The sequence below is a fragment of the Theropithecus gelada genome, chromosome 16 (genome assembly GCF_003255815.1).
Source record: "Theropithecus gelada isolate Dixy chromosome 16, Tgel_1.0, whole genome shotgun sequence".
Taxonomy (NCBI): domain Eukaryota; kingdom Metazoa; phylum Chordata; class Mammalia; order Primates; family Cercopithecidae; genus Theropithecus; species Theropithecus gelada.
This window is the reverse complement of record NC_037684.1, coordinates 46,130,851-46,152,059: the sequence shown is the minus strand read 5'-3', so window position 1 is coordinate 46,152,059 and position 21,209 is coordinate 46,130,851. Positions and strand designations below refer to the sequence as shown.

Genomic DNA, 21,209 nt, shown 5'->3' with positions numbered 1-21,209 from the left:
ATGACTAATTAGAAGAAAATTTTTAACAAAAGAGTCAACCAGCTGTTGTTTATGGTTTTAGAAAGTGAATTTTCTCCAAGGGAGGGATATGCCTGTCTAGTGTCAGGAAGTAGTTCCCTTGATTTCTCCCCAAGGGTCCCTGGTGAAGATCTGTGCCTTGCAGACCCACCGTTACCGATGGATGGTCTCAGGTGTGTGAGTGCAAAACAAGGTTGAGAACAGCAGGCTTGTAAATACTGGACTCCTCAAACGCAGGACACTGGCCAGGTGGCAGCAGGTCAGATGTTCTCGAAGTTCATATTCTCGTGACCATGGACATGGGCAGCTCCCACGACTCGGCCTGCACAAGCAAGGCTGCCTCCTCCCTAATGGAAAGGATGTCAGAAACCCTTAGGCATACCCATCGCAGCCTGCCCTGAAATTCAGCTCTCGCCAACGTCAGGCACCTCACCTAGGATACTCTTTTTTTTGAGATGGAGTCTCACACCGTCACCCAGGCTGGAGTGCAGTGGCGCCATCTCGGCTCACTGCAACCTCTGCCTCCCAAGTTCAAGCAATTATCCTGCCTCAGCCTCCCTAGTAGCTGGGATTAAAGGCGTGAGCCAGCACGCCCAGGTATTGTTTTGTATTTTTAGTAGAGACGAGGTTTCACCATGTTGGCCTGGCTGGTCTTCAGCTCCTGATCTCAAGCAATTCGCCCACCTCAGCCTCCTAAAATGCTGGGATTACAGGCGTGGGAGCCTCCGCGCCCGGCTGGGTACTCCTTCTTGCCTACCTCTTTTGGATGGTGTCACATCCATCAGGCGAACCTTAAAATATTGAACATGGATCCACACCCCTTTCTGATACTTGAGTAGTGGCTTTCATCGTATCTACTCATGGAGTGATGAAGGATCTACACCCTGGGCCTCGGACTCAGAACCCACCTGTGTCTCTCAGACCAGCTCCCATCACCTTCCCTCTCTGATCTGTGGACTGGAGGTGACAGTTCCAACCTATATTTGAATTAGCCATTTTAATGCAAATGATAGTGTTCCGCATTAGGCCTCTAGGCTCCAAATTAGGCCTTGTCTTCAAGATCCTAATCTCTCTGTGATTCTTTGCCTTAGGAAATGGGGCACTGGTGGCCCTTTCTATGCTAGACACTGGACTATAAGCCTTATACCTACAGTGAAATGTATGTGTCGATACTAGGCTAGTCTATCATTGATTACTGTAAAAATACATAAATCTATTATAAAAAGTTAAAATTTATCAAAAATTATACCCTTAAACACAGGTCATATATGGTGCCACTCGCAATGAAGAGAAATATAAGCAAACATAAAGATGCAGTGTTAAGCCTCTAATCTCAGCACTTTGAGAGGCTGAGTCAGGAGGATCCCTTGAGGCTAGGAGTTCAAGATCAGCCTGGACAACTTAGTGAGACCATCTCTATGAAAAACTTTTAAAAAAATTAAAACATTTAAAAAATGATGTAATATTAAGTCATAACTACATAGAATTAACTACAGCCCACTGTACTACTGCAACCATTTTGTAGCCACCTCCTGTTGCTGTTGCAGTGGGCTCAGGTGCTGCAGGTGTCTGCGTAAAAGGCCTTGTCGGGCTCGGCTTGGTGGCTCACGCCTGTAATCCCAGCACTTTGGGAGGCTGAGGCGGGCGGATCACCTGAGGTCAGGAGTTCGAGACCAGCCTGACCAACATGGAGAAACCCTGTCTCTACTAAAAATGCAAAATTAGCTGGGCATGGTGACACATGCCTATAATCCCAGCTACTCGGGAGGCTGAGGTAGGAGAATCACTTGAACACAGGAGGCAGAGGTTGTGGTGAGCTGAGATCGCACCATTGCACTCCAGTCTGGGCAACAAGAGTGAAACTCCGTCTCAAGTTCAAAAAAAAAATTAAAAAGGCCTTGTGTCACTAAGCATCTCCTCGTGAGCAGTTCACCTCTGCAGTGAATTGCATGTGACCCTAAAAAGTGAGCTCTCTCAGTTCTGACGTATTTTTCATCATGTTTAGTGCAATACTGTAAACCTTGAATAACACCACAGGACCCATACAGAGTGCCATTAGAGATACTGGAAGTGCTCCCAAGAAGCAAAGAAAAGTCATGACATTACAAGAAAAAATTAACTTGCTTCATATGTACCATAGTTTGAGGTCTGCAGCTGTGGGTGCCTGCCGTTTCAGACAGACAACGCCTCTTTATGAACAGACAGTGTAAACATATGGTCTTGATAAATACAGTACAGCACTGTAAATGTATTTTTTCTTCCTTATGATTTTCTTAACATTAAGAACTTCTATGTAGCTTGCTTTACTATAAGAATATAAGAAGTGTTATCTAGCTTACTTTCTTGTAAGAATACCGTATATAATATATATAGCACACAAAATATGTGTCAATTGACTTTATGTTCTTGGTAAGACTTTTGGTCGGTATTAGACTATTAGTAACGTTTCTGGGGGAGTCAAAAGTTACATGTGGGTTTTCGACTGTGCAGGGGATTGGTGCCCCTAATCCCTGCATTGTTCAAGGTTGTCAACTGTAACTAAAAAATAATTTTTTAAAATGCATATCGATTTTAAAGTCTGGTTGCCCTGGTAGTGCTGACTCCAGCCAACCACCTTCAGTCTCAGAGCTGTTAAAGGGAGAGTTGGGGAGCCTTCTCCGTGGCCTGCTTGGGTGTGCACATGCATGCTGAGAGGCCAGGCCCACAAGGCTTGATGCTGCTGTCTGGTTTTGGAAAGACCTCCCTCTAACTACCCGGCTTCTGAACCTGGCGGGGGCCCAAGAGTCACAGCGGCTGATCTCTGGAGTCGAGCTTGCAGTGTGGGGCAAGCTCCAATGTCCTAGGACTCTGTGTCCTGACGTTGGTTGTTATAAGGAAAGTGGAAAGATACCTGGTAGGGAATCAGAATCCCAAATTCTCACCAGGTGCAGTGGCTCATGCCTTTAATCCCAGCACGTTGGGAGGCCAACATGGTGAAACCCCATCTCTACTAAAAGTACAAAAATTAGCTGGGCATGGGGGCACATGCCTGTAATCCAGCTACTTGGGAGGCTGAGGCAGGAGAATCACTTGAACCCAGGAGGTGGAGGTTGCAGTGAGCTGAGATCGCACCACTGCACTCCAGCCTGGGCGACAGAGTGAGACTCTGTCTCAAGAAAAAAGAAAAAAGAATCCCAAATTCTCAACCTGCAGCTTACAGTGGTCACAGCTATCCCATCAGGACCCCGCAGGAGATCAAGCACAAAGGGTAAAATGAGGCAAAAAAAGAACACATTATTCCTTAGCAGGATCTTTGGGCTCCAGACCCCATTGTGGTCTCTTGTTGAGCCAGAGTGCATCACAGGTGAGCACTTTCACCTGAACATGCGATAAGTCTCCACTGCCTTCTTGTCCCCAGGTGTCTCCTGGAGTCAGTATCACAATTCCGACATCCTGGACCCACTTCAAGCAGACAGGACACAAGGAAGAAACGGGCTATACTAAGAGGCAGTGAATCAAAAGAAAATGAGTTCCTCTCACTCAGTAGATTTTTATATCTTCCCTCTTCTTAAAAAAAAGTTCTAATTTGACCCCCCAAAGCCCTTGGCCTTGCTGCTGAACAGTGGTGGTAATTCAGTAGTTCTCCTTCGTGTTTGGATCGAGGGGAATCATTGCCTTCTTCACAGATGTCAGAAGCGCCCTGACGCTGTGCTTCCACCCCTTTGGTCCACGGCCACTGGGTCAGGTCCATTTCCTTCCATGACCGTCACTACTCCATCAGATACACGCAGACCAGCGTCATCCTCCCACATCTGATCCCTAGGCGAGTGGCTGGTGAACTTGGCAAGCCCGTGAACCACAGGAAAGGACCTGAAAACCCATCTTGTCTAGCCTGATGCTGCAAGCTCGACTCTAGCCACCCCCTCAGTGTAGACCGCATCTGTCTGCACCATTTGAGGGTGGTTCCTTTGAAAGCTGGAATGTTCTTCAAAGAGCAGTCATATAAAAATGTATGCTTGGCTGGGCGCGGTGGCTCATGCCTGTAATCCCAGCACTTTGGGAGGCCGAGGCGAGCAGAACACAAGGTCGGGAGATCGAGACCATCCTGGCTAACATGGTGAAAGCCTGTCTCTACTGAAAATACAAAACATTAGCTGGGCGTGGTGGCGGGCACCTGTAGTTCCAGCTACTCAGGAGGCTGAGGCAGGAGAATGACATGAACCCGGGAGGCGGAGCTTGTAGTGAGCTGAGATGGCGCCACCGCACTCCAGCCTGGGCGACAGAGCAAGACTCTATCTCAATAAAAAATAAAAATAAATAAAAATAAAAATGCACGCTGGTGGTGGTGATCGTGCCACCCCTCCTCCTTTCCTGCTGACAAGACCCCAGTTTATTCGGATGGCGGCTCCCTTGATTTCAGGGAGCATGGGCAGGGTAGGCTCTTTCCCAGCCCCAGAGAGGGATGGAGACTGACCTCAATCAGTTCCGGAGTCTCAGGATTTGGGGCCTGAGGCTGTGATGGAACCAGGGATGGGCGTTTGCTCCTATTGTGGCCAGAGGTATGAGGGATGCCGGGAAAGGCGTTCATTCCAGAGTAATGAGACAAAGACTTGATACAGAAAGGTTTCTACCTTTCTACTTTCTTCTTGCCTAGGATGTAGTTGAGATGCCTGGAGGTAGCACAGTCACTTTGCAACTATGAGGACCTAATGGTGAGGATGAAGAAAAAAAAAAACGAAAACAAAAGACGCCTGTGTCTACAGTGACATCATCGGGCTGCCGTATCAACCTTGGACTTCCTGTTGCATGAGCTAATAAATAAAGCCCTGTGTGTTTAGGCCAGGGGTTATGAAAAGTCCAGATAGTAAATATTTTGGGTTTCAGGCCATACGGTTTCTGTCCCAACTACTCCACTGTGCTAATGTACATGAAACCAGCCATAAACAATTCGTCAGCCAATAAGCATGGCTGTGTGCCAATACAACTTCATTTACAGACACTCAAATTTGAATTTTATACAATTTTCTTTTTTCTTTTTCTTTTTCTTTTTTTTTTTTTTTTTGAGATGGAGTCTCACTTTGTTACCCAGACTGGAGTGCAGTGGCACACTCTTGGCTTCCTGCAACCTCTGCCTCCTGTGTTCAAGTGATTCTCCTGCCTCAGCCTCTCGAGTAGCTGAGATTACAGGCGTGCATCACCATGCCCTGCTAACTTTCGTATTTTTAGTAGAGATGGGATTTCACCATGTTGACCAGGCTGGTCTCGAACTCCTGACCTCAGGTGATCTGCCTGCCTCGGCCTCCCAGAGTGGTGGCATTACAGGCATGAGCCACCGTGCCTGGCCAAATTTTATATAATTTTCATGTGTCATGAAGTAGTCTTTGTTTTTTCAATTACTTAAAAAATACAAAAATCATTCCTAGGTTGCAGGCAGCAGCCATTTGGACCCCATGCCTTAGTTTCCCTGGGTTTAAGCTGCTGTTAGTATGATTTCCTGTGACTGGCAGCCTCATGCAGTCCTACTTGACACGGTAACAGTGATGGTGATGTTCCTTATTGGGAAATATTCCTAACCCCTCTTGTTTTTCTTATGTCTATTTCAGAGGGTCTCGCTGTTGGAGTTGGATTCGGGGCTATAGAAAAGACGGCATCTGCTACCTTTGAGAGTGCCAGGTAAGCCAGCACCCTGGTACCCCAGAGCATGGTTCTGCACCCAGGGGTGCTCCGGGTGTGCGTGTCACCTGGGTGGGCTGTCTGTGCATTATCATTCAGCACCCCAGCCCCACTGATGGAGGCCGCATGGGGTCCAGTGAAGGCCATCCCTGAGAGAGGAGTCTTTCAAATGAGCTATTAAGTGGGTGATGATCATTTTGAAAACAAAACATGGACAGAATCGCAAGCTGTACTCTAAGCACTTCAAAGGTGTGAAGACTGATGACAAAAAACAAAGGCAGCCACTGACACTCTTCAGGCCTTTCCTTTTCGAAGCCCTCCCTTTGTCTTTCTCGACCCTGGGCTCTCCTGGTTTCCCTCTCTCTTTCCACCTGCTCCTGGAAAGTCCCTTTGATGGTGGGCTTCTCATCCTCTGGCCTGTTCTTAAGAGGTGATGTTCCCAGGGACCCGTATCTAGAACATCCTTCCTTTTCACTGAACGCGCCATCCCTGGACAACCTTCTCCATTCTTGTGACTTTATTTTCCATGTGTTTGCTAGTGATACCCAAGTCGAGCTCCAGTCGAGTCTTTTGTCCTGAATACGTGTTCTTGTATTTCTCCATCTGTTGTCATGTAGAACCTGCCCTTCCTCCAGGATTCCCTGTCACTGCTGTACCCAACTGACCGAGCCAACCCTGCCGTCACTCTCAATGTCTCATTTTCCCTCACCTTCCATACTCAAGCACCGGGCCTTGTACATTCTTTGCTGTTCTACCTGCCTGGAAATAAACAGGGCGTGGGTAAGGTCACAGCCTTGGGATCACACGCCGTTCTCTAGACATGGTGCAGGTGAGGTCTCCATGGTTCACCCAGACCCACAAAGCCATAAATGCCACACTCTGCAGGATGGAACCTTCTATCTGAAGGCAGCAAACTCAAGTGGCTTCAGGGGAATAAAAGATCATCAAAATGGGTGGAGACAGTCAGCTGAAGACAGTTGGGAACCATGAGGACTGAGGCAAACTTTAAACAGCATGCGCACTATCTAAAGGTAGTTGAATTCACAATTATTTTAAAACATAACTCAGTGCAGTGACTCAGGGGCGACTGGTTTATCACTCCTGTAGCTCCTTCACTGTCTTCAGACTGATGCAGTCCCAAAATATTCTCCCTGACTCCCCCCAGGAAATAGCACTCCCTCCTGCACCCGTTGATCGTGACTGTCAAAAACGAATTTCTCACATAACCCCTTTTCCATCCTTCCCCGGTTACCAAGCCTGCGTGGGGCCTGTTTATGCACCCTGAGGACTATGTTCAGGCCACTTCCTTGCATCTGTTTCCCCAGCTGAAGTGGAGCCCCTGTGTGTTACATGTAGTCATTGCTGGTCACTGAATTCTAAGGCTGTATGTTAAGAGGCATGGCTGCTCCATGAAGCCTCAAATATGTGCATGGACTGGAATGTTCTAGGGCAAAACTTTTTGTGTTCTCAACTTCATATTCCTGCCTCTCAGACTCCCAAGTCATTCATTAAAATAATGCCCATGGTGAAAATCATATGAGATGGTAGACGAGGGCAGAGCCTTTAGAATGGAAGAAATGTCACCCAAAACAAGGGCTAATGATGACTCGTCACATCCTGCAGACTGCTCTTCTAAGCGTGGGGCCTGGGGTGGGGGCATGTAGCTCTTCTGCCCCTGGCACAGCAGTTTTGATCCTGACTCCACTAGACCACAAGAGACTTCAGAGTCAAGCAATATCCACGGGGCTGAAGAGCCCAGAGGGTCTGACCTTATAAACATTCAAAGGCCAGGTCCTCCCGGAGCACAGGAAACCACACAGGCTGCAGAAGATCTGTGCCCAGCAAGTGACAGCTGTGCCCCAGGCATGAAACTCACAGGCCAGGCTCTCTGGTGGCACCACGTCCCCCGCGACATCATCATGTCAACTCCAATGTTCCTCTGTTCTATCACCTGTACTTTCTGCCAATCTTTGTAAGTATTTCGGAAGAAAGTGGAGCAAAAATATTTCCAACTCAGCTCCTCCCTTCCCTGGACCGAACAGATTCTCTCTGAGTTATAAAAGCCCTCAACCGGATCCTCTAACTGGGGTGGAGTCAGTGCAGCGGGCCTCAGTGTCTTCAGCCTCACGAGACCCTCTGCTATACAAGCATCACTGGAGGGTCCATATGCCCCCACTCCTGACCCGTTATCGTCACAGCCTGCGGGGCAGTAATGACGGAGCTCTGCTGTCATAGCCACTGTGTCCACAGAGTAATGAGGGCGGGGGGCCCTGCAATGCAGGCTGGAGAGAAGCAATGGGGGAAGAACATTCCCTCAAGCAGACCCTTCAGCCCATTCTCCCCACTTTGAAAAACACGTCGAGTTTGTGATTCCCTCCTTCCTAAATGTCTGTCCTCTTCTTCTTGGGTGGCAAGATGTAGAACAGCCCCCAGGCCAAGGCTTGTTAGCTTTCTCTGCCTTTAGTTCACACTACACATAGGATTTCATAGGAGGATAGGGACTAGAGTGTAGTGGAGAGTAAGGACTTTCCACTTGAGTAGCCACGAGGGAAAGGTGCGTGCTGAAGTATAGCCTGGACAGGCAGAGCCTGCCTCCCTGCAAGGCTGTAGAATTGCTCAACCAATAACAGGTTGGGGCCAGTGTTGTGCCTGTTGACACAAGGACGTCAAGGGCTGCAGCTTCTAGTTGTCTCATAATGCTGGGGCTTTCAAACCAGCATCTGTGCTTGTGTGTAGAGTCCAGAGAAGCCAGCCCTGCAGAAACAGGCTGCTATGGTGTTCATACACCAAGGCAGTATCTTGCCTTAGATTACCACCTGCAATCCAGGATGAGACTTTGGCTTGATTGATTGCACTAAATCCACCCACACTCTCGGTTCCGTCTTTTTTTTTTTTTTTTTTTTGAGACGGAGTCTTGCTCTGTCGCCCAGGCTGGAGTGCGGTGGTGCGATCTCAGCTCACTGCAAGCTCCGCCTCCCAAGTTCACGCCATTCTCCTGCCTCAGCCTCCCGAGTAGCTGGGACTACAGGCGCCCGCCATCATGCCCAGCTAATTTTTTTGCATTTTTAGTAGAGATGGGGTTTCACTGTGTTAGCCAGGATGGTCTCAATCTCCTAACTTCGTGATCTGCCTGCCTCAGCAAAGTGCTGGTATTACAGGCATGAGCCACTGCGCCCGGCCAGTTCCCTCTTTCAAGAAGGAAAAGAAAAGGTACTGACACTGTAAGACGATGAAAGTAGAGTGAACAGACCACCCTGTTGGATGAGCCATTGGTGAAATCATGTAGTCCTCAGCATTGAATAAAGCCACATGAGGCCAGGACCACTGTGACACAGAGTGCCAGGCAGAGGGACTGTGTACCAGCCCCTGCCTGCCCAGAATCTCCCAGACTCAGCCAGTTCAGCCTCCACTGAGGCTGCAAATGCTTAGCTATCTTCTGAGCAGTCCTGGTCTCCGCTCATTCATTCATGCATCCGTTCTTTAGTGAGTACTGGTATGTGTCCCACATTATGCTAGTCACTGCAGAAAACACAATTCGTATGACAGAAATCTTCCAAAAAGCTGAACATTTGTCACTAGTACTTCCAGTAACATGGTGAGCTCAGCTGACGTGGATGTCCCACCGCAAACACACACACAAGTAAACATGGTTTTTACTACACAGCCAAGAACTAAGGAGAAAGAAATGCCAGATGCTAGAAATAAAGGGAAAAATCAAAGGCACCATGGAAGGTGGTTTCAGATCTTTATAGAGGTTCAAAGGACTGAGGGTTAGACCTCATGCCCATGGAGCAGATGGAGCCGTGGCCTTGCCCTTGGATGTCATGGAACTGAAACAGCCAAGCCTAAAGGCCAGGACTTTCAGGTATTGCTTTCTGTAAAAGGGGCTATAAAACTCCACCCACTGGTCCAGGAACTTGCATGTGCAGCTTGTCCTCTCTCCAGGATCTTGGACAGAGAGACAGGGTATAAGGCACAGTAAACGATGTGCAGGATAGGAAAACCCTAGACCTGCATCACACGAGGGTATACGGTACAAACCTTTGCACTGTGTCTTGTAACAGAAACCTCAAATAAAGAACATAAATACTGGCCTAGGATAATAGAAATCTTTTAGGCTCTAGCAGGAACAAACACAAAGTCCTCACCTACACAAAGCCCTAACTCTTCCACTAACCAGCCACAGCAGATGCCTGGGGCAAGGAAGGGGACTCAAGTACAGTTACACTTACACTCAAATAGAAAATAAAATAGAAGCAAACCACATAGGGAAACATGCTGCGCAGGAAAGATAGTACTCACAAAACTAGAAATAAGAAAACTACAGGAGAAATGCGTCAGACAGACCCGAACTGAGGCACAAAATACCTGACCAGCCCTCCTCAAAACTGCCAGGATGGTCCCAAAACAAGGGAAGTCTAAAAAACTGTCCAGAGTAGATGAAGGAGACTAAATGTAAGGAGACTAAATGTAAGATGGGATCTTTGTACAGAAAAGAGATGTTAGGGAAGAACTAGTAAAATCTGAATACACTGTGTAGTGTAGTTAAAAGTAATGCACATGGCCAGGTGCGGTGGCTCTCGCCTATAATCCCAGCACTTTGAAAGGCTGAGGCAGGCAGATCCCTTGAGGTCAGGAATTCGAGATCAGCCTGGCCTACGTGCTTCTGAAACCCCATCCCTACTAAAAGTACACAAATTAGCCGGGTGTGGTAGTGGGTGCCTTTGATCCCAGCTACTTAGGAGGCTGAGGCAGGAGCGCTTGAACTCGGGAGGCAGAGGTTACAGTGAGCTGAGATCTCACCACTGCCCTCCAGCCTGGGCAACAGAGCGAGACTCTGTCTCAAAAAAAGAAAAGAAGAGGACCTGTAATCTCAGCCCTTTGGGAGGCCGAGGCGGGTGGATCACCTGAGATCAGAAGTTTGAGACCAGGCTGACCAACATGGTGAAACCCTATCTCTACTAAAAATACAAAAAACTAGCAAGGCATGGTGGTGGGCACCAGCTTACTCAGGAGGCTGAGGCAGGAGAATCTCTTGAACCTGGAGGCAGAGGTTGCAGTGTGCCAAGATCACGCCATTGCATTCCAGCCTGGACAACAGAGCAAGTCTGCGTCTCAGACGAGCAAGCAAACAAAGGAATGCACCAATATGGGTTCCTTAGTTGCAACAAATGTTCCATCCAAAGTGAGATGCTAATGATAGGGGAAACTGAGGGCAGGGTATACAGGAACTGTCTGTACTATCTTTGTGCTTTTCTGTAGACCTAAAGCTAATCTAGAATGAAAGGTTACTTTAAAAAAAAAAAAAACTGCATAAGGCTGCACAAATGAAAGCACTGTTTAATGCTTAATAAGGGATAGATTTATAATAATACAATAGTTTTATGAAAGACACCAAGGAGGAAAGCCGCCCCCATGATCAAATCACCTCCCACCACGTCCTACCCCCAGCATTGGGGATTACAATTCCACATGCGATTTGGGTGGAGACGCAGACCCAGACCATATCCACCAGGGACTGCGACAGAATCTGGAGATACGAGAGGCAGAGACAGATTCTCTACGCAAAAACGACAGTTCAACTCACAGACGATTTCTGAGCTCTAATTGAAGACAAGCGAATGCTGTCTTCAAAGTGCCAAGAAAAAGTAGCTGCCATTCTAGAGTAGAAGCTGCCAAACTTTCTCTTAAAGTTCCAGATGGCCTGTGGGCCATATGATCTCTGTCACAACTACTTGACTGACTGTCGTGGAAGTGCCAAGGTAGCCCTAAATAATACATAAAGAAATGGGTGTGGCTGGCCAGGCACAGTGGCTCACGCCTGTAATCCCAGCACTGGGAGGCCGAGGCGGGCAGATCACCTGAGGTCAGGAGTTCAAGACCAGCCCGACTAACAGGGTGAAAACCTGTCTTTACTAAAAATACAAAAAATTCACCAGGTGTGGTGGCACACACCTATAGTTCTAATTACTTGGGAGACTGAGGCAGAATTGCTTGAACCCAGGAGGTGGTGTTTGCAGTGAGACAAGATCGTGCTGTTGCACTCCAGCCTGGGGACAAGAGTGAAACTCTGTCTCAAAAAAAGAAAAAAAGAAAAAAAAGAAGAAGAAGAAATGGGCATGGCTGTGTCCCAATCCAAGTTTATTTACAGAAATAGGTGGTGGGCCTTTGGGTTGAGTTTGCCTACCCCTTGTCTATTGCCAAGTTGAATTTTTTACTGAGCACAAATACAGACTGCCAAGTCTACTACTTATTACCCATTGTTACAGGATATGCGTAGAAGGTACATCAGAGCAAAAGGGAAAAGAAGACATTAGTAAATTATGCTAGGTCTGGCGTGGTGGCTCACACCTGTCATTCTAACACTTTGGGAGGCTGATGCAGGAGGATCGCTTGTGTCCCAGAAATCAAGGCCAGCCAGGGCCACATAGGGAGACCCCATCTCTATAAAAAATGAAAAAATCAGCGAGTCATCATGCTGTGCACCTGTGGTCCCAGCTACTCAGGGGGCTGAGGCAAGAGGATCACTTGAGCCTGAGAGGTCAAGGCTACAGTGAGCTGTGATTGTGCCACTGCACTGCAGCCTGGGTGACAGAGCAAGACCTTGTCTCAAAAAACAAATATGCTAGTGAATCTAAAAGGACAATTACTAATGAGAGAGAAAGGTATAGGATGGAGGAGGGAAGTGAGAATGCATGAACGAATAAACACTGGGAAGAGAGATGGAAAACCAAAGTGAAATAATTCAGCCATCAGATGGTGGAATTCATCTCTTCAAAGAGGTTTTGCTTTTTAAATTTTCAGTTCTAAGTGATTAGCAAGTGGCACACCTAAAATACGACCTGATAAAGTTGAAAAGAAAGGAAGAAAGATACAAGGCAAATGCTAATCAAAAGAAAGCGGGTATTACCTTTTTTGTCTTAGACAAAGCAGACCTGAAGGCAGAAAGCCAGATAAGGGATAAAGGTCAGTACTTAAGGAAAGGGGAAGTAATGTACCAGGATGATGTCATGATGCTGCGTTTGTAGGCACCTAGCAGCATAAGCCTCGAACTGTTTAAAGGAAAAATCATCAGAATTGCAAGGAGAAACATAATCACGGTGGGGGATTTTAATGTCCCTGTCTGATACTTGTAGATGACGCAGATATTAAGTTAACAAAATGCATACAGTGGACATATATAAACTCCAGCCCAGCCATTAGAAAGCTTACTTTCATTTCAAGCCACAAGAGGGTTTGTAAAATGGATTAGAGTGCTGTGCCACAGAGAGAGTCAGAATACATACCCCAACATCAATACCATTCAGACCACATTGTCTTGACTTCAATGTGATGTAATTGAAAGTCAATAGCAGAAAAGATACCCATAGTAATTTATTAATGGGCAGTTAAGCCCATAGACAGCATAAGATTAACACAGTCCAAACTCCACAGGGCTTGATCCAAGCCAGACCGAGAAACCAGCAGAAGACAGGCAAGCGTTTCGCTCCTCTCAAGGGCGCTTCAGAGAATGGGCTACATTTCATCAGGAGCGTAGGAGTGGTCTGCGTGGATGAGGGGATGATAAGGGCAGGTAGTACTCTGAGCAAATGCCAAGGTAGGTGCCAAGGTTCTTTCAGGGCTGGTGGACAAACCGATATGACTGAGATAGAATTCGCTGGTGCTTTAGAGAAGGTATGTCTAAAGGATTGGATTGGCTAGTTGCAGTGGCTCAACCCTGTAATCCCAGCACTTTGGGAGGCTGAGATAGGCGGGTTGCCTGAGCCCAGGAGTTCAAGACTAGCCTGGGCAATATGGTGAAACCCTGTCTCTACAAAAAAATACAAAAAAATTAGCCAGGTGGGATGGCATGCACCTGTAGTCCCAGGTACTCTGGAGCCTGAGGTGGGAGGACCACTTGAGCCTAGGGAGGTTGAGGCTGTAGTAAGCCATGATCGTGCCACTGCGCTCCAGCCTGGGCAATAGAGAGACTGTGCCTCAAAAAAAAAAAAAAAAAAAAAAAAATTAAAAATAAACAAATAAAGCATTGGATTGAGGCAGGAAAAAGCAGGTGCATTACTGAGCAAAAAATTGGCCTCTATGGTGGGTTCTGATACAGGCAAGAGACATCACCCAAGAGGTAACTCAAACATGCTTCTGGCTAAGATGAAATAATTTGGGAGAGCAGGTGGGGGAGATAGGCCAGTATGAAGAATGCAGCAATTGAAAAAGAATATTTACAGAACCCCCCCCCCCGCCACTGCTGTGTGTCTTAGCAGCAATGAAGAAGATACCGGATGTTGTGATGACCGTGAGAATAAGGACTGATCCCAGGAAGAGCTGTTGTGTACAGAACCCACAGACAGCACTTGCCAGCTGATTTTGTTGTTGCGTGGAAGGGAGAAGGGAGAATTTGAGTCCAGGTGACAAGGAAACGTAGGTTGATCTCATGCTGTGGAGTGGACTGAGAGGGGAGCAGGACTGCATTTACATAGACTGGGGAAAGCGCTACCCAGTACAGGCCCAGGGTACATGTGCACCAAGCTAACTAAACCGGATCGTTTTTGACTCCTTTAGTGGAGGGGTTGGCAAACTATGGTCTGTGGGCCAAATTTGGCCCAACACCCGTTTCTGGAAAGGAGGCTTTATTGGAGCACAGACACACCCATTTGTTTCCATATTGTCTGTGGTTCCATATGTGCTATAGTGGCCGATCTGCATAATGGCCAGAGAAATCTTAAGGCTGAAAAGCTGGAAATACTTACTATCTGCAAAGCTGAAAATATTTACTATCTGACCTCCCCTTTCCTTTTTTCTCTTCTCTTTTCTTTTCTTTCTTTTTTTTGAGACGTTGTCTCACTCTGTCACCCAGGCTGTAGTGCAGTGGTGCAATCATGGCTCACTGCACCCTCGACCCCCTGGGCTCAAGCGATCCTCCCACCTCAGCCTCCCTCCCAAGCAGCTGGGACGACAGGCACATGCCACCACACCCGGCTAATTTTTGTATTTTTTTGGTAGAGATTGACTTTGCCCAGGCTGGGCTCGAACTCCTAAGCTCAAGTGATCTGCCTGCCTCAGCCTCCCAAAGTGCTGGGATTACAGGCGTGAGCCACCGTGCCTGGCTATCTGACCCTTTTCAGAAAGCGTGTAGACCCCTAATTTAGTGGACACAATCCCTGTTTTTAGCCCAGATTCATCATTCAATACTCTTGAGGCCAACTGTCTTTCTTATGACCTCCTGCTTGTGCCCTGTTTATTGAAGCAAGAGGCTTCATGTAGATATTGCCTATGGCATCATAGCCACCCACGAGAAAAGGAACTATTCCGAGAAGGCTCTGTCTTCAGTTCCCAGGTAAGGGGTTTCTGACCTGGGAAGACAGGCAGGCACCTCGCCTATCATGTGTGTGTGTGGCTGCTGCCATCTGGTGTACAGATGCTGTTACTTCCTCACCTTCCTGGAGACCTGCCCAGCTCCTTCACCTCTGTCCACCTCCCTACCTGGCCATGTCAGCTTGCACCAAGGTATTCATTCAGAGGTCATTGTCTCCTGAATTAGGAAGACTCTCAGCCAGCAGAGGGAGGCCTGTAGTTCGAGGGAAACACAGCTTGCTTCTTTCTTTTTCTTTTTTTGAGACGGAGTCTCGCTGTGTCCCCCAGGCTGGAATGTAGTGGCACAATCTCAGCTCACTGCAAGCTCCGCCTCCTGGATTCACACCATTCTCCTGCCTCTGCCTCCCAAGTAGCTGGGACTACAGGCGCCCGCCACCATGCCTGGCTAATTTTTTGTATTTTTAGTAGAGACGGGGTTTCACCGTGTTAGCCAGGATGGTCTCGATCTCCTGACCTCGTGATCCACCCGCCTCGGCCTCCCAAAGTGCTGGGATTACAGGTGTGAGCCAGTGTGCCTGGCCCCAGCTTGCTTCTTTCTGTTCTGGTCCCATAGCAGTTTCTTTCTGCTTCAACCACAAAGGAATTCTTCAGACCATATGCATTTGGGGAATTGCATGCTTAAGTGGTTTTCCTTTCTGAAGTATCGTCACTTGGAAGAACGTGTTCTCTGGAGAGGAGACACACCCTCAGCTCCCACTTAACTCAGTGGCAGGCATCATTCAAACCAGCAGGGAGAGCAAGGCTGTCTATACTTAAACACTCAGCTTCACATACCACTTCCTGTTTTAAGCTTTGACTAAGCACGTGTCAAGAGACGTTTGTAGTCCATGGACCCGCCTTGACCTACAGGTGCAGCGGCCATCCCAGAGCAGGCTGTGCACAGCAGAGGAGGCTGGCTGCGAACTTTAGTGTGCCGTGGATAGTCCACAAAACACATCCCCAAGATATGACCAGACCAGCTAATGCTAATCAGCACCCAGACACTTGGTAAAGGATGCATGGTTGATTAGTCTACATTTGGACGTAATACAGCTCATTAAATTACACATGAAGGCATCAAAACCAATTTTAAGATATATGTTTGCCTCTCTGATCAAAGAGTAAAGATCGTAAGTCAGATAAATCCTTTCGCCTGGCTTATAAATATATATGTTGATATATTAACAGTTATTTAAGACAGCAGCCATTCGTTAACAAAACAACCCTTTATTTAGAAAGAAAAATGGCAATTGACATATTTTCCTGGTCATTCATCAACATTAGCCAGTAGATGAGCATGTCTTTTATGTGTAAACACATTACATGTGTGTCTGCCTGTCCAAGCAGCCACTCTAGTTTTGCTCCAGTAGATTGCGTGTGTGTGTGTGTGTGTGTGTGTGTGTGTGTGTAGACAGGATCTTGCTCTGTTGCTCAGGCTGCAGTGCCGTGGCACAATCATAGCTTGCTGCAGCCTTGACCTCCTGGGCTCAAATAATCCTCCCTCCTCAACCTCCCAAGTAGCTGAGACTCCGGGTGTGCATCCTGTAGATTATTGAAAGCATGCTTGCAGGTTACATGTAGAGAAGTTACAAAGGAGACTTCATTGTTGTGGCAGGGAGGAGTCTCAGGGAACTCACATGGAAACATTTTAATTATAGTTCACTCTAACATCTTTGAACAAGCAAGCTGCCTTCACTGGCTCCCTCCAAGCCTCCACGCAGCTGCTCTCGCAGTGCCTGGACCTGCCCCGGGCAGCACTCAGTCTGCCAGACTCGTGGAGCATCCCAGGGAGACCCTTCCTTCCTCACAGTTGCTGATCCACCTCCTCCCTGCCTAGCAACTTGGGTCTCAGCATTCCCAGCCTGGTCTCCCTGGAGAGTAGCCTTTAGCCTAAGAAGTGGAGACCCAGCCCGAGGACAGTAAGGTGCCTGGGGAGAAAATACGTTGACACCTTGATCCCACTGTTCCCACCCTTTCACAGCAGAAAAATGCCCCCTCCCACCCTTCAGTCACTTCAGCACTATCCTGTTCTATTCTTTATCTGCAGTCGCACAGGGTGCTCTCAATTTTATTTCATGCAGGCAAGCTCTTCTCTTGAACCTATCACACTACCCTGTCTGGAATTCTAGAGTGATCTATTGGCAGCTCCTTCTCTTCAATTTTCCTGGCTCATCCTCCCACACTGCATAGCCTCACCTTGAATTACAAAGAGACAGTGGTCTTGGAAAGTGCCGGCGGGCAGCAGTGGACAGACAGCGCCACCACGCGGTAGCTTGGCGTCATAGGTCGCTAGACAGCACCAGAAGGAAAAAGTTTGACCAGGAAAGGCAGCTGAGACGAGTGTGTAGCTCTCCGGATCCATGTTCGGCTTGTACAGAGGGTGTACCTGCAAAAGGCTAAGGACCATATATGTAAGTTACATGTAACTTTGGACATGTCCAGCTTCGCTTTGGACGTTTTTCAAAATAGTAACATCCTTATATTCTGGCTGTTGTACCCTGATGTTTCACCCCCCATTGAATTTGGCACTTATAAAGCTCCTTATTGTCTTATTTTCCCATGTCGGAAATAAAAGTAGAGCTTTTATGTGACCCTACGTAGAGGGGTCGAAATGTGAAATGGGCCAATTAAAGTGTGAGAAGCTACTCCGAGCCTTTGATGGTCTACCCTAGCAGAGGAGCATAGAGATGCAAAAAGTCCTCACTTCCAAACACCCAAAAAATCAGTTCAGTGTTTCTTTTTGCCATTTCAAGGGGAGAGGGTGACATTCACTTTTCTAGTGACTTAAAAAAACGTAATGTTATTTATTGCATGCATTCTGGGAAGTGAAGAAAGTGAGCCAGGCCAAGGAGGTCCACTGGATGCATGGGCAAAGCCAGACCAGGATCAAACAGGTTCTCACCATCTTATGTCATTTGCCATCAAGTCGTTTATCAGTCTGTCCCCATCCATCCGTCCCTTCAATCCACAGAGATTCACTGAGCACGGGATTAATCCTTTTGAAGAAAGGTAACTTAGGATAGTTACTTCATCCATTGCAACTGGGAAAACAAGCTTGAATTCGTAGGGTTGGCGGGCTGAACGTGATTTTGAAAGATTGTCTTGCCTCTTAAGTACTTTTTTTTTTTTAAGCAGTTGAAGCTTTTGGAACAAGTTCCTAAGTGGACACTCTGGATGGAATAGATACCACCCTTTCCCCGAAAGTTCCCCCTCTGCACTTGGCAGAAAACCCCTGATCTAGCCCAAGTCTCTAATGTTGTAAGTGAAGAAACTGAAGTCTCAGGGTGGAAAAGGAGGTCATCAGGGATGACTGAAGTCAGAGCTCCTGGTTCCTGAACCCTGGGGCTCCTTCCTCCGCTCTAAGAGCTGATCTGTCTGTAGCTGGTCATGTTTCCATTTCAGAGGGTGGAGGGAACTTCCAGGATGTCTCAGAAGGTCTGCTTTCCTCATTGTCTCAGCTTCCCCTCTGAGGCTCACTCCCCGCACCGCTTTCTTGATATTTTTTCTCTTGTCCCATTTGAACTTCAAGAAGTGCCCCTCCCATTCTTGGACCACCTTGAAGCTTTTGAGCAAGCTTTTGGAAAACTATCTGTTTTGTGCATTGCAATAGAAAACTCAAATTAAAGGAGCCAGATGGGATTGAAGGCTGGGAAGCGAACAGGGAGAAATGAATCGTCTTGGGCCTCATCACCAGAGTCCCTGTCCAAACCTGGGTAATTCTTATCCCCCTCTGCCCCTCTCTTTCCTCTCCCTTTCTCCCTTCCCATGGCTTTTTATAATAATGCTTTTCAAGCTCCCAGTAAGAGCAACGTTTTACAGAGAAAAAAAAAAAAAAAAGACAGTGTTTTGCCAGTAAGATGTGTGTTCCTGTGTTAGCACCACTGATCTCCCCATAGTTGCACATCTAAAATTTTTTTTTGACTAATCCTACCAGGAGAGAAGAGCTACCCCTTGGAGACTTCGTTCTCCACATCTCTAGCTCTGTGCTGACAAATACAATCCCATCGTTACCTGGAAACCTGGTGATTTTCCAGAACGTGTGGAGGAGAATCAAGAACTTAATAGCCATTTGCTTATAAAATATTCCATCATGGAGCCTGATGCTTGTCAATCTCTGGGTTGAATGGATAAACAGATGGACAGATGGGTGAATGATCTGAATACCTGCTAACCTGAGATTGTCCACAAGGTTCCATCTTAGTTTGGCTTCATCTGTGTCTGGCAGACTTTTATGACCCACTGTCTTCACTCGCCAGGACTGATGGAACATATAACATTATTCAACAGAAGTCATTTGAAAAGTAAATGTATCACCTCAACAATGGCAAAAAGAAAAGTCTAGTTGATCTTGGGGTGTTCTGAAGTTAGCACTCTTCACACCTGTACCTTCTTCTCCTAGCACAGACAGTCCACGTGTAGGGTGATGGTTGTGTGTGTTTGGGGTTGGCCTCACTGGTGTTACAAATCCAGTTACTGTCATCCATCTCTTCCTGCTACGACTTACTCTGAAAGATGGTTTTCCTTTGAAGGATGGAGAAATTCTGTAATCCAGACCTCCTGACAGCTAGGCTACAAACACACACACACACACACACACACACACACACACACACTCTCTCTCTCTCTCTCTCTCTCTCTCTCTCTCTCACTCCTACAAAGACAAAGAAAATCCCGGGAGAGATATTAAGACTCGCGCTCATTTCAGCACTCTGTCCTCCTGGTGACATCTCTCCATGAAGCATCTGGGACTTCGCCTGACAAGCACCAGACAACCTGACTGAGCACTTGGCCCTCACTGTGTGTGCCTCAGTTTCTACGTCCATCATGTGAAAGAGGCAGATTGTATCCATGGCTATGAGACTGTTGGGCTTTGTTGGACAATGAAGACATCCTCCAAATATGTAAAGAGTGACAAAGGACGGCCACCTTTTATATTTTTCAAAGTGAAGGCATTGAAGGAAAGATGCGATCATAGACTGCCATGGTCAGTGAATTCTTTTATGAGAGATCACCCTTCTAGAAAGTGCAGCCGGGTGCAGTGGCTCATGCCTGTAGTCCTGGCACTTTGGGAGGTCAAGGCTGGCGGATCTCTTAAGGACGGGAGATCGAGACCAGCTTGGCAAACATGGTAAAACCCTGTTTCTACTAAAAAATACAAAAATTAGCCAGGCGTGGTGGCGGGCACCTGTAATCCCAGCTATTCGGGAGGCTGAGGCAGGAGAATCACTTGAACCCAGGAGGCGGAGGTTGCGGTGACCTGAGATCACTCCAACCTGGGCAACAGAGTGAGAGTCTGTCTCAAAAAAAAAAAAAGTGTTATTTACCACCAAAAATTAGTTCATGAAGTCAGGATAAAACAAAGTCCTTTCTGCCTTCAGATAGAAAGACCAAAGACCTTCCAAAAACCTTACTTTTTCTCTCCTGCACCCCACCCCAGTTCAAATTCCATAAAACAATATGAAAACCTTGCATGATAATACCTGGTTTGTAATTGTGCTCTTGATACAAATTAATCTGTTTGAACTCCATTGGGCAATGCAACAAGATGATCTGGACTCTGCAATTTATTCTGCTACTGTTTTCATCTGTTGAAAATCTAATTTCTCAAATTTGGATGATGTATTTTTAAAACGTATTCCCTTGACTTTTGCTTCACTGTCGTCGTTCCCTGTGTGCAGAAGCCATCTAGGAGAGGAGAGCAAGGAGAGAAGGGGAGTCTTTTTGAGAGAAGGAAGTCACAGCCCTAGGAGGGATCTTGATTCTTGAATTCCTAAGTATTACCCAAAAAGAGAATCATTAGCATGGAAAAGAAATTGATACTGGAAGATACTGAATTTCTTTGGATTGACCAATTTTTTTTTCTTTGGCTACTTCATGGAAATGGGGGTCCTGGGACAGAATAATATCCGAGGGAAAAGGGAAAAAGATAATTTTTTTAATGCACAGCTGAGTTACAGGGTATACTTTTTTTGTTTGTTTGTTTGAGACGGAGTCTCGCTCTGTCGCCCAGCTGGAGTGCAGTGGCGCATTCTCGGCTCACTGCAAGCTCCACCTTCCAGATTCACGCCATTCTTCTGCCTCAGCCTGCCGAGTAGCTGGGGCTACAGGTGCCCGCCACCACGCCCAGCTAAGTTTTTGTATTTTTAGTAGAGATGGGGTTTCACCCCATTAGCCAGGATGGTCTTGATCTC

The 21,209-nt window shown here is 47.0% G+C and overlaps 1 protein-coding gene across 4 annotated transcripts in view; it reads left to right on the top strand.

Annotated features, from left to right (window-relative positions):
- Positions 1-21,209, top strand: part of SLC39A11 (solute carrier family 39 member 11) — a 459,264-nt gene that overhangs the window by 368,361 nt on the left and 69,694 nt on the right. For all 4 annotated transcript variants that reach the window (XM_025362604.1, XM_025362601.1, XM_025362605.1 and 1 more), the window contains exon 7: positions 5,601-5,670. In XM_025362604.1, coding sequence (XP_025218389.1) covers positions 5,601-5,670 — 70 coding nt within the window. The remainder of the gene's footprint in view (positions 1-5,600; positions 5,671-21,209) is intronic.